Source organism: Brachionichthys hirsutus, chromosome 10 (assembly GCF_040956055.1).
Source record: "Brachionichthys hirsutus isolate HB-005 chromosome 10, CSIRO-AGI_Bhir_v1, whole genome shotgun sequence".
Taxonomy (NCBI): Eukaryota; Metazoa; Chordata; class Actinopteri; order Lophiiformes; family Brachionichthyidae; genus Brachionichthys; species Brachionichthys hirsutus.
In genome coordinates this window covers 7,933,614-7,946,669 of record NC_090906.1, presented here as the reverse complement: position 1 = coordinate 7,946,669, position 13,056 = coordinate 7,933,614, and the positions used below count along the sequence as shown (strand labels likewise).

At 44.2% G+C, this 13,056-nt stretch overlaps 2 protein-coding genes across 4 annotated transcripts in view; both read left to right on the top strand.

Annotated features, from left to right (window-relative positions):
• The window catches only part of sptbn2 (spectrin, beta, non-erythrocytic 2), a 28,640-nt gene extending 18,623 nt beyond the window's left edge, over window positions 1-10,017 (top strand). For 2 of the 3 annotated variants that reach the window (XM_068744875.1, XM_068744873.1), the window contains 22 exons: window positions 98-317; window positions 421-957; window positions 1,879-2,081; window positions 2,182-2,272; window positions 2,488-2,634; window positions 2,744-3,007; window positions 3,207-3,431; window positions 3,516-3,605; window positions 3,701-3,979; window positions 4,047-4,177; window positions 4,276-4,480; window positions 4,569-4,943; window positions 5,041-5,285; window positions 5,369-5,507; window positions 5,614-5,698; window positions 5,976-6,172; window positions 6,309-6,433; window positions 6,533-6,608; window positions 8,396-8,574; window positions 8,684-8,857; window positions 8,968-9,010; window positions 9,093-10,017. In XM_068744875.1, the coding sequence (XP_068600976.1) occupies window positions 98-317; window positions 421-957; window positions 1,879-2,081; window positions 2,182-2,272; window positions 2,488-2,634; window positions 2,744-3,007; window positions 3,207-3,431; window positions 3,516-3,605; window positions 3,701-3,979; window positions 4,047-4,177; window positions 4,276-4,480; window positions 4,569-4,943; window positions 5,041-5,285; window positions 5,369-5,507; window positions 5,614-5,698; window positions 5,976-6,172; window positions 6,309-6,433; window positions 6,533-6,608; window positions 8,396-8,574; window positions 8,684-8,857; window positions 8,968-9,010; window positions 9,093-9,305 (4,243 nt within the window). In that variant the 3' untranslated portion in view covers window positions 9,306-10,017. Of the gene's footprint in view, window positions 1-97; window positions 318-420; window positions 958-1,878; window positions 2,082-2,181; window positions 2,273-2,487; window positions 2,635-2,743; window positions 3,008-3,206; window positions 3,432-3,515; window positions 3,606-3,700; window positions 3,980-4,046; window positions 4,178-4,275; window positions 4,481-4,568; window positions 4,944-5,040; window positions 5,286-5,368; window positions 5,508-5,613; window positions 5,699-5,975; window positions 6,173-6,308; window positions 6,434-6,532; window positions 6,609-7,330; window positions 7,409-8,395; window positions 8,575-8,683; window positions 8,858-8,967; window positions 9,011-9,092 lie in introns of all 3 variants that reach the window. The other variant, XM_068744874.1, reaches the window with a different exon arrangement.
• A 3,022-nt stretch (window positions 10,018-13,039) lies between these two features.
• The window catches only part of dpf2 (double PHD fingers 2), a 4,806-nt gene continuing 4,789 nt past the window's right edge, over window positions 13,040-13,056 (top strand). Inside the window, exon 1 of the mRNA XM_068744157.1 lies at window positions 13,040-13,056. This exon is cut by the window's right edge and continues 15 nt beyond it. Within this exon, the coding sequence (XP_068600258.1) occupies window positions 13,040-13,056 (17 nt within the window).

Sequence of the window (13,056 nt, the reverse complement as noted above, 5' to 3'; positions counted from 1 at the left end):
AAAACGTGGCGCCTTGTAAAACCAGAAATCCATTACAACTCAGTGGAGAGCATTGCAGGCATCTTTAGTATAACATGCCATTTGGTCTGGTTCTTAGATGGAAGGAGTTTGACCAACTGGTTGGTCAAAAGAAACAAGATCTCGAGTCAGCCCTAAATATCCAGAACTACCACTTGGAGTGTAATGAGATCCGGACTTGGATGAAGGAAAAGACCAAGGTGATCGAGTCCACACAGAGCCTGGGCAACGACCTGGCTGGCGTCATGGCACTGCAACGCAAACTCACTGGCATGGAGAGAGACTTGGAGGCCATTCAGGTAAGAAGAACTGACGTGCAGTGAAATACGACAGCCGATTATTATTAAAGTCACCCTAAATTTATTTAGGGATAATTTCAAAATCATGTCCTTGTGCTTTTAGGGCAAATTGGATGACTTGAGGAACGAGGCAGAAAAATTGGCAGAAGAACACCCAGATCAGGCCGGAGAGATCCAAGGTCGCCTCGCAGAGATGCAGGAAGTGTGGGAGGAGTTGAACGACACCATGAAGCGACGCGAGGAGTCTCTGGGCGAAGCCAGCAAGCTGCAGGGCTTCCTTCGGGATCTGGATGACTTCCAATCCTGGCTATCCCGCACCCAGACAGCTGTAGCCTCAGAGGACAGCCCCATGTCTTTAGCTGAGGCGGAGAGCTTGCTAGCTCAGCATGAGAGCATTAAGAATGAGGTGGATAACTATAAGGAGGATTATGAGAAGATGCGTGCAGTTGGTGAGGAGGTGACCCAAGGTCAAACAGATGCCCAGTACATGTTCTTGGGCCAGAGGCTCCAGGCACTGGACACTGGCTGGCAGGAGTTGCGTCGCATGTGGGAGAACCGCCACAGTCTTTTGGCCCAAGCCTTTGACTTCCAGACGTTTTTGAGAGACGCGAACCAGGCAGAGTCTTTCCTCAACAGTCAGGTTAGCAACCATGGAATTACTGTCTGCGCCAGAATTATGGCATCTCGAAAACAAGTATTATGGTATTATTATTATAATCCAGTCTGCGGTCCAGCATTCACTGTCAAAATGAATAACTGTAAACCTTAAACACTGTTTATTTTAACTAGCTGTACTGAGAAAACTGAATTAAATCAAATTTCTCATTAGGTAATTTTCCCTTTTACTCTTCCCTTTGCTTTTCTCACATAACTAATATTATGACATTATGCAAGTATGACGACATTTAGACTAATATTAAAACCATTAATAATAGGAATAATAAAAATAACAACCATTCTAATGTAAATCATTTAACATGTAAGAAGATTTATGGAACTTCAGCTTGCTGAACTAAAACTCTGCTCCCACAAAAACGCTCTTGTTTCTGTAATCAGAAATATTTTTTATGATGGTCACGATGGTCATGTTTATGGTTTGTTAACAGAAGATAAGCAATGAGATCATCTTTATTTCTCTCACAGTGGGGGGAATATAAAGGGTTGCAACGGTATGAAAGGGTTATAAATGTATTGAACACTAATCATAGTTTGCAAAACAATATTGCAAAGGTTTTTTCAAATCCGGTAAAAATAAGGTGTGTTAAAAGTGGACCACGGACTTCTATCTTTACGGTGCACACCATAAAGTCTGTTAGTCAACTATCATAAAATCTGCTAATGAAGGGTTCTAAAAGTAAATGAAAAGAAAATTTCATTCACATTTAAGGACTGAAACTACCTGAGGAGTGATTCAAAGGCACATGCAGAAAAGGGACACATGTTTAATGTTGAATATAACAATAACTTGTATCAATTGTTTAAATGAAAGAAAAATGATTGGAATTAGATAATTGCACATAAGAAATGTAAATGGAATCTACAATTCCTTTGCTCTGTGTAGGAGTATGTGCTTTCCCACACTGAGATGCCTACAACTCTTCAAGGAGCAGAGGAGGCCATTAAGAAGCACGAGGATTTCCTCACGACCACAGAAGCCAGTGAGGAGAAGATAACCGGCGTGGTGGAGGCTGGACGGCGCCTCATTAGTGACTGTAATGCAAACTCTGATAAGATCCAAGAAAAAGTTGATTCCATCCAGGAGAGGTTAGAACACAGCTGGGAATAGCTTCCTGTTATGGGAGCTTTTCTATAGATTGACAGTTTCAGAAATGCCTCGTTCATCTCTCTGTTTAATTTTCTCCAGGCATCTTAAGAATAAGAAAGCTGCAAATGAATTGCTGGCTAAGCTTAAGGATAACCGTGAACTTCAACATTTCCTACAAGATGGACAAGAGGTAACATCTTGAATGGAATAAAAGCATAATCAATAAATGTGAATGTGGCTAATTGTTGTTATAAATGTCTTTTTTAACTATATATTTTTAACCGAGGCGATGGATATTTACACCGTGCTTTCATTAGGTTGCGTCCATAAGAGACAGCTAAATGAATGTTCTTCTTTCTAACAATAGAAACAATATGCGTTGGCTAATGATTCTTTTGTCGATAGCTCACACTGTGGATCAATGAGAAGATGTTGACGGCACAGGACATGTCTTACGATGAGGCCAGGAATCTTCACAGCAAGTGGCAGAAACATCAAGCCTTCATGGCGGAGCTGGCCTCCAACAAAGACTGGCTGGACAAAATTGACAAGGTGTGTTTTCATATTGATTGTTGCTGATACGTGTTAAACAAATGTGGCCCTGTCCAACCTAACTGCATTCATATTAATCAAGCTTGTCTTGTTTTTGTGTCCTTGACAGGAGGGTCAGGCTCTGGTGGCGGAGAAGCCTGAGCTGAAAGCCGTCGTTCAGCAGACTTTGGAGGACCTGCAGCGTCAGTGGGAGGAGCTGGAGGGAACCACTCGCACCAAGGCCCAATGCCTGTTTGATGCCAACCGGGCAGAACTCTTCACACAGAGCTGCTCTTCTCTGGATGTCTGGCTGAAAAACCTTGAGGGTCAGCTGCAAAGTGATGACTATGGCAAAGATTTAACCAGCGTCAACATCTTGCTTAAGAAGCACCAGGTAGACCACAATGGGCAAGAAAATCAAGAACTTTGCCATCGAAATGTGTTTAAAAATAAGAATTCTAGTTCAAAAATTAGGATTTAATGTGTGCTTTTAATTGTAAGAAAAGTTTGCTGAACTGGGTTTGTGCTATTGATTTTAGATTAGCAAAAGGATGTATCATTGTGTTCCAAGTATTTGCACTGCCCCTGCGTAGATGGTGGAACATCAGATGGAGGTCAGAGAGAAGGAGGTGCAGTCCATCCAGTCCCAGGCCCTGGCCCTGTCCCAGGAGGACGCTGGACTCGCTGAGATAGATGGCCAGCAAAGGCGTGTCACCGACACGTTCGTGAATCTTCAGGATCCTCTCAAGCTGAGGAGACAGCAGCTACTTGCCTCTAAAGAAGCACATCAGTTCAACAGAGATCTGGAGGATGAAATAGTGAGACAAAGACCCTGTCTGACTGCATCTAGTAAAAGTATATAGAAGTATGACAACATTAAATCTTTCATTTTGTCCACTTAGCTATGGGTCAAAGAGAGGATGCCCCTGGCAACTTCCACAGACCATGGGAAAGATCTGCCCACTGTACAACTACTTATCAAAAAGAATCAGGTGCTATACTTATGTTCAAACATTCATTGCGGGACAATTAAGACAAATAAAAGTGAACCCAAAATTTTAAAACCGCTTCAATGTTTCTGAATTAGACTTTGCAGAAGGAGATCCAGGGTCACCAGCCTCGTATTGATGACATTCATAGACGAGGCAAGACCCAGAGCCAGGTAGACGGTGATAGACAGTCTCTCCTCGAAGAGCGCCTTACAGAGCTGCAGGACCTGTGGGACCAACTTATCACAGAAACAGACGAGCGTCACACCCGTCTGATAGAGGCCAATCGTGCCCAACAATTCTACGCTGATGCAGCGGAAGCAGAAGCCTGGATGGGAGAGCAAGAGCTGCACATGATGTCAGAGGAAAAAGCCAAGGTAAAAATCTGGAAATTGAAGTTCTCGTCTGTCTTGAGAGAACCTGACATTCCTTTTTGTCTCCCAGGATGAGCAAAGTGCCCTCGTAATGGTCAAGAAGCACCAGACACTGGAACAAGCACTTGAAGACTATGCCCAAACTATTCACCAGCTTTCCAACAGCAGCCGCCTGATGGTCACCAGTGAACACCCGGAAAGGTGACCTGAATCATTAATCGTTTGTTTTATATGTTTTTATAAGTAAAGTTGGACACCCACAAGCAATTTTCTGCGTTGCTTTAATTTTTGTTCAACAGTGAGAGAATCACTTTACGGCAAGCCCAAGTTGACAAGCTGTACGCGGGGCTGAAAGACCTCGCCGAGGAGCGCCGAGGGAGACTCCAGGAGAGGCTACGGCTGACCCAGCTGAAGCGGGAGGTGGATGACCTAGAACAGTGGATTGCGGAGAGGGAGGTGGTTGCTGGATCCCACGAACTAGGACAGGACTACGAGCATGTCACAGTGAGTCGCATGCTTTAGCTTAGAGACACGGAATCTCAGGGGAATTTAATGTTTCTCACTATTCCCCTGATCTTTCTACTTCGCACAGATGCTGAGGGACAAGTTCAGGGAGTTCGCTCGTGACACCAGCACCATCGGCCAAGAGCGTGTTGATGGCGTAAATGGGTTGGCCGACGACCTGATTGAGTCGGGTCACCCAGAGAACGCCAGTGTGGCTGAGTGGAAGGATGGGTTAAATGAGGCCTGGGCTGACCTGCTAGAGCTGATTGACACGCGCACACAAATGTTGGCAGCCTCGTACGAGTTGCACCGCTTCCATCAGGACGCCATGGAGGTTCTCGGACGTGTTAAGGAGAAGAGGGAAGGGTTGCCTTCTGACCTAGGCCGGGACCTGAACACTGTTCAGCATCTACACAGACAGCACAACACTTTTGAAAATGACATCCAGGCCCTCAGTGGACAGGTCAGACATTTGTTAATTGAGATGTCATTGTGAGATTTCATGGGGGGGGGGGCCACATTGAATCTGAGTCCCCTTGGGCTCTTCTTTGTCCTCCTAGGTGAACCAGGTGCAAGACGATGCGGCACGGCTGCAGAAGGCCTACGCTGGGGAGAAAGCTGATGACATTCAAGGAAGTGAACACGCCGTGACCTCTGCCTGGGAGGGCCTGCTCGAGGCTGGTCAGGCTCGCAGGCTCCTCCTACTGGACACTGTGGAGAAGTTCCGCTTCTTCAACATGGTCCGAGACCTCATGCTCTGGATGGATGGTGTCAACCTGCAGATTGACGCACATGACAGCCCCAGGTGAATCTCATTTTGGCCGGAATTTTCTAGTTGCTGTAAAAAATGCCGTCATAATGTAAATCTCGTCTCCTCTGCTGCTCCAGGGATGTATCTTCTGCAGGGTTAGTCATTGCCAATCACCAGGACATCAAGTCAGAGATTGAGACGAGGGCAGACAGCTTTACTGCCTGCATTGACATGGGAAATACTCTCATCAACAATAATCACTATGCATCTGATGAGGTATTGTGCAAATGTATTTACAAGAAACAGTGAAAAGGGACATACGCAAGTGCTTCGTGTGGTTTAGTACTTGTATAATGTATAATCAATGAATGCTGATTCACAGATCAGAGAAAAACTGGCTCAACTCCAGGAACAGAGGGAAAGGATCAACAAAAGGTGGCAAGACAAGATGGACCATTTACAAATTGGTATGAGTGCTGGTATATTGAGTGTAATAATCAAAAGTACAAGGGGGGGGGGGGGGGGGCAAACTTGTTGCTATGGCCTAAAGATTGCAGTTAGAAAACAGAAAGATAAATCCACCCTTAGGGCCTTTGAAATGTAAATATGTTCTTCCATCAAGGCTGTGAGACCACAGTCCAACATTGTACTGTTTAATAGGTAAACGCTTTACTCTACACGGTGTCTGCTTACATGTACTTAGTGTCGGTTCTGTCTTCTGCCTCATTGCCCTCGGCACTTCAGTCCTCGAGGTGTTGCAGTTTGGGCGTGACACCTACGTGGCAGAGTCTTGGCTGGCAGGGCAGGAACCTCTGGTACGAGCAGCAGAGCTGGGTTCAAATGTGGATGAGGTGGAGAGCTTAATTAAGCGCCATGAGGCCTTCGAGAAACTTGCTGCAGCCTGGGATGAACGCTTTGTGATGCTGGAGAAACTCACCACAGTAAGTAGAGAGCAGATTTATATCAGCTGTACAGGTTTGGTAAAGGATGAACACGTGTCCGAATGTAGACGTGGACATCATCCCTCACTGTCGATGGGTTCGGTTTAGATGGCATTACTGAGTTCCCATTTTTCAGCTTGAGGAGCAGGAGATCCAGAGAAGACGAGAGGAGGAGGAGAGAGCCCGGCGACCCCCGACACCGCCCCCAGTAGAAGTTGTCCAATCTGAGGCAGAAAGTCAAGCACATGATTCTGCAGCCAGGTAAAGCGGAAGGTGTCCTGCTCGAGCCAAACAGTGTTGCTGCATCAATAGAGACTGATTATTTTATATTGATGCGCTTCATATCACCCTCAAACGCAGGACCAGTCTGGACCAGACCACACTTAACCAGTCGGCGTCAGTGAATGGCGTCCACAGCGACAATGACACCTCACAGGTGAGACATTTCTACTGTGCTTTTACTGTCATTGTGTTATGTTATGTCTCTTCCTCTGCTTTCTTTTACATGTTGCCTCTTTCTACGTAGTGTAGATTCTTGATAATTATGTTAACTCTTAATCTTAAAATCTGCAAAAATGTGCTAGCGATGTATTACTGTACTGACCAATGAAAGAATGTCTTAAATGTGATATGTAGGTAACAGAATGTGAGCTTTCTGTTCCATCAGCAAAATGTTGTTTCATGATGTACTCACTTATCATATCGTCAAACTATCAGTTAAGACAAGCCTTGAATTTTTTGAGAATGCGTAGCTATATGAAATTCAAGCAAAACTAGGATAGGCGCTCGGGCCTAATGATGTAATTATGGATGAGCAGCTAAAGTTCTGCTTTTACTAAACTTACTTCCTGTTCTCTGGGTGGTGGCGGTGGTGGATGATCTGAGCAGGACCCAGGTTTCATTGGCCGTTGTCTTCATGTATGTCAGCTGAATGGCTGCATGTGAACTGCAGAAGGAAACACATGTTTAGCTCTGCAGCTGACACTAGAAAGGAACATTCAATCTAATGATTCATGTACTATACTACTGTTGATGGCTGCTCAGGAGGCCTTCATCATATGCTTGGATCAATTGATATGATTTCGACCCAGTCAATAACTTTGAATTTCCTGCCACAGGCAAAGACCTGTTAACAATTTCTTATTGCGTTTTTACCAGCGGGCAATGTCGGTATCGTTGTCAGTGGGAAAGAAATCAGAGCCTAAGCGTGTGTGTAGACCAAAGCACCCGGAGCGTGTGAGTACCCAGCCATGGCCCGCCTTGTAGCCCCCCCCTCGCCCCATCACGGCCTCCGGCGCCGCTCCTGGTCAACTGCTGTGACTGTTTTTTATTCTAAAAGCCATTGCTGTCTGCATCAGACGCAAACCATTGCTTTATTTATTCATGCACTGCGTGGCTTTTCATGAATTAGTCTCATTGCTGTGTGAAGGCATGACTCAGATTCATGAACTGGTTGTTTTCATGGATCAGGCTGCTGTCGTGCGTGTGCTCACTTTGGCCAGGGCGGGAGTGAGTGTGCGTGAAGCCCAGCGTAGTAACCGTGGTGATAGCTGTGGCTGTTCAAAGCCATTTTATGTGTAGTTTGTTTCAGTCTTAGTGACGTGTCCGTGTTGTCTGGTGAATCTCAAAGTTATTTAATGAAGTCTTTGACGGCTGCTTCTGGAAAACATCCCCTTTAGCTGAGAATGCTTCTGCTACTGTTGCATTAAAGTACGTATAAAATGCCTTAGGGTGTCTGACGATTGAGGGAGTTGAGGTGTTAATAGTTTAACTGTGGGAGGCTAATTTTATTCATGTTTTCCTCTCTGGTAAAATATTGATTATCATTTATTCATTTTTACAGTGACTCAATGCATAACAAAGCCTTGACTGAAGAGGCACGGATCATCTAGTAGAAGTCTAATAGTGATATTTAGATTGAAATGTGCGTGTTCTTATATTTCAAACTAATTCGATCAGGCTCTTATGTTTGAACTCCAGTGCAGTTATTCTTGTAAATTAACTGTAACGTCTCCCTTTAAATGTACTGTAAGTGTCACGATTAATAAATTTTGTGGGGGGGGGGGACATTCTGAGCCCCTGCTGTGCTCCTGTCATAAAAGCGAGCGTCATCATGGCTTTTTGGCGTGTGGCTGTGAATGGCTTCTTCGCTGCTCACCGCCTCCATCCGGCCATGTTTCCTCTACATCCTCACCTCCATTCATGTTCTGGTTTGAACCACAGGGCTCCGAGTCCGAGTCTGTGAATGGACCAGGTAGGGACAGCGGGCTGGCTTCCTCTCGCCTCGAGCCATCTGCCACGTTACCGGGCAGGGGGGCAGCAGAGTCCGAGCCAGAGACCACGGAGGGCATGCTCTGTCGAAAACAAGAGATGGAGTCCCACAGCAAAAAGGCAGCGACCAGGTGAGCGCTGTCAAGACGTCAGACAATCATAATACTTAATAACGCCAACCTTACTTTGCTTTCTTTTTTCTTTATTAAGCGCCTTTTAACCCAATCTTTGCCCTCGCAGGTCCTGGCAGAATGTATACTGTGTGTTAAGAAAAGGAAGTCTAGGTTTTTATAAAGATGGCAAGAGCGCTAGCAACGGCATTCCATACCATGGAGAGGTTCCCATCAGCCTGGGAGAGGCTGTATGTGAGATAGCCAACGGCTATAAGAAGAGGAAATACGTGTTCAAGCTCAGGTAAAACAGTGTTTCCTTATACCGTTTAGAGCGTTTTTAGAAATGAAATACCAAGAAGGCTCTCTAGATGTTGTCTGACTCATGGTTTTCCTTTCCATCACTGTCTGCAGGCTCGGGGACGGAAAGGAGTACCTGTTCCAAGCAAAGGACGAGGTGAGAGACGTAGAGAATGACTGAGCTTTGTGGAATTTCTGCCCAAATGGTGAAAGGCAACAAAGGTTTCTGTTTCTCTTAGGCGGAAATGAGCTCCTGGATCCGTTCCATCCTCGGCTCCATTCCAACAGGATCGGGAGACTCCCCCGGAGGTCCGAGGGCACTGAGCCGCGCCATGACAATGCCCCCCATCTCTCCCGGCTCGGGCGATGCTGGCAGCGTTACCATGCGCAACAAAGACGGGAAAGAGAAGGATCGTGAGAAGAGGTTCAGTTTCTTTGGCAAGAAAAAATAAGAACTTTTCCTTAAACAACAATTTCAACAAACTGAAGAAGGCAGCGAGGAAACCGGTCCCACAAACACACCTCTATCAGACCGCAAGGAATATTTCAGAAGCTTCTGTTTGTGGCTTACAGAGAACTTTGTTCCCCTCCCCTCCCCCCACCCCTCACCGGTTCTGTCTCTTACTTTTAGTTCACCCGATCCAATGAAAGCTCTCATCCGTCTTCAGGTAATGTCAGCCAATCAGCAGAGCGTATTAGTCTGTGAGTAGCAGATCCGGTTGGGGGGATAGCAGGGATTCAGGTTCAGGTCCAGTCCACCACTTGTTCAGCACCAATAGTTCTTCTTCTGACAGTCTTGAGCAGTTGCTGCTGTTCTGCAGCATCAGGAGTGAAACGACGGAGGTGGTTTCTGCTGTGGGTGCGTCGTTCATTTCCCCACCGTCTTTAGGAAGAAGCTCATCGGTCTCCGTTTCTCTGATTGGTATCGATGTTATTATTAACCCGACCGATGTTAATGTTATTATTTATCTTTTGCTTTTGCTGGTTTGAGAAAACGATCCAAAAAAGAGATTTTCCGGTAGAAAATCTTGGTTCATGTTGTGGGGAGAAATAAATTTTGGTTCAAGTAGTGGAGACTGTTCAAGCTTTCTCTTGTCTGTATTTTTTTAGGAATGACATTTAATGAGGTGTTTTTTGAGAAGAAATAAAGTTCATTAAATTTTAGGTGTGTGCAGTAAGTGATCACAAGTTTCATTGGGAAAATTCTATATATTTAATAAGTGGTTTTATTTGTATTTCATCTAATTTTGCCTGTATTTTATTATTTCTTTCGAGTGATCTTTTCTGCTTGATTTTCAACTTTCATTTTCCTGTACAAAGCAGAGAATAGTTTTCTAGTGTGTGTGCTTGTGAGCGTGTGTGTGTGTGTGTGTGTGAGAGAGAGTTGTGGTGCTGTGAATTTTGCACGTTTATGTTCTTCCTCATCAAACGTGGCCAGATGAATGCTGCTTTTCAATCCACAAGATGTAGACAAAACATCAAAACACAAACAACAAAGCGACTTTATGGAATAATTTCACATCGTGAGCTTTCCTTTGCTTTTTCGTTTCGCTTGTGTGTAAAAGCTTGGCATTAACAATGACGCTTAGGTGGATTCATTATTTCTGCTTTATCTTCCGTATCAACTTGGCGTGATGGTTTCTAGATAAAAATGGGAAACACATTTTCCGCGGCAGACCACAGGGGGGACGGGAGCGGCGCAGCCGGACGACAGGCAGGGCTCGTTGCAGAGGAAGTGAGGAGTGAAGTGGATCAATGTTTGAAGAATGAGCTTCGTGTCCGAATCAGCAGAGAGGTGCACTGAAACCTAAACCCACCACGGACACACAGAACCCCTTTAGTACAACAGGAGGAGACGATGCGCTAAAACAATCTAGTGTGTGTCTGGATTATGAACAGGTAAAACACCAAATAGAAACGCTGGAACGCTCTGAGCACTAGTTGTGCCAAACACACTTTACGTTTGCGTTTTGATGGCACTGGAAAACATTGTAAATGACCTGAACGACAACGCAAAACTAAGGGATGAATGGGCTGTGAAAAGTTACGGACAGTCTCCTCAATCTGCCAAAATGACACAGGAATTTGCTGGATAATTTCAATTTGAAAACATAATGGAATAATTATCTGGATGATCTGTGCCGTGCCGTGCCGGGGGGGGGTTAAGTCCAGAGTGAAGGCACATCAAACTGCTTGGTCATGAAGGGAACCGGCGGTCTGCCCATAACAGCACCTGGTGCACGCTCCAGCACGCCGCCTCGTCGCTGACAGACGGACTTGCGTATCTTGTTGCACTTGATGGAACTCCTTGGAAGAATAACTGCAAACAAACACAGCCCGGGTGCACAGATAATAAAGCCACTGCGTGAGAAGGTGTGGATGTTGGGGAGCTCCGTGTTAAACGTCGCTCGGTGTGTTACCTGAGCCGCTCGTTTGAATGGGAATGATTCTAGATGGGCCAAATACAGGAAAAAGACTTTCTCGTGCTTGTCGTACGGCGCAGGAGAACTCTGGGACGACCCAACACTGAATATGGCATTCTTTTTAAAATGACTCAGTGCTGCTAGTGAGCGGAGACCAGAACATGGAAAGTGTGTATTATTGGTGCAAAGAAATGGGTTTTTGATTTTGTGAGTACAAATAATGAAGATGGGGGGGGGGGGGGGCAACTTTTACATGTAACGTATTATATGGGAGGGAAAATGGACCGGTGACAATTGGAGCTTCGGGTTTTTTCTCCTTTTTCTTTTTAAGAAGGCAGAATACAGAATATAATTTCTCATTACTTTTGATGAATGTCTGTTCCTTCCTCTACAATCCCGAGTTGTTGATGCCACCACTATTATTAATTGCTATTATTACATGATTGCTACTGTTGTTACTGTTACTACTGCTGTTACTGATTGCAAAAATTACAACTACTGTCCATTTTCAGGTACGTGTCTGTAATACCAGACCCTTCTACGCAATGTCGGTGTGATGTGGAGCATTTTCATTTACGAATTGAAAAATAATGTTTGTTGACTTGTGTATCTAATATCTAATATTAGGAGTAATAAAACATGGTTTAATCACAAAAGGAAATCAGGCATTGCGAGGGGTTTCTGATTAAACAGGTCTGGCCAGGCTTTCATCTTATTGCCTGGTTGGTGCTGATTCAGTTTGATTTTTTTTTAACTACATTAAAACTCTTTTTTTTAATTATTATTTATAAAAGGACACAGATGAAAAATTATTCAGGGCCACATGAAGATGGATGGATCACAAATGTCATATTGAAGCATCTGGAATGTGAGCAAAAGTTGCGTCTCCACCAGTTTCCAAAGTACAACACAAGATAATCTCTCAGTCCAGAATGTAGAAATATAATGACATTAAATCTTCAATAAAATTCATTAAAAAAATGTATAAACATCCATAAGTGGATGCTGAGAATGATACCATCAACGTGAGAGCTGCCAAATGAAACCTGAGCCGATCAGTGTCCTTACTGCAGGACGATGGTCCAAGACCAGAAGATAATGACCTTGTCACATCATCTACTGGAGTTTGTATTAAAGAAGGACTTTATGTGGAACATCCCCTACTCACAACTGAAGTAGTTAAACTTCCACACATTAGATTTACAAAAAGTAATTTGTCCATAAATGTAAATTAAATTCAGTTCAGATATTGACACATTTTGGATGTCCTTTTAAGTCATCACAGTGTGACAATGAGTCCTGGGGATGTATTCTGCCATAACTGGAAAATTAACATCAATACAAGGCTGATGAGTTAGTAGTAGTAGTAGTAGTAGTAGTAGTAGTTCTTAGCATTACCACAGTCCCGAAGGAGGCCTTCTTTAACAGGAAGTTATTTTCATCACCTTTTTGTGGAGCATGAATTTGTAGGGGGTTCAATAATCTTTTTTTCTTTCTGTTTGTTAACATTAATTTAAAGCAAAAACTATTTTTAAAAGAAAATTGTATTCAGAATATAAAGTTATTTTGCTTAAATGGACAAAAAGGTGGTTAATGAGTCTTTAAAAAAAAAAAAAAGACTCGTGCATGGTAAAATATCTGGCAATTCCACGATACCACCAGAGGGGGGCTCTGAGTCTCACTTCTTTTTTCTTCTTTTGCCTTCAAGTCTATTTGGAGGGCAACATTACCCACGTCCATTTTCCCCCATGCAATAAAGCAAGATGGCAGCTGTTGTTGA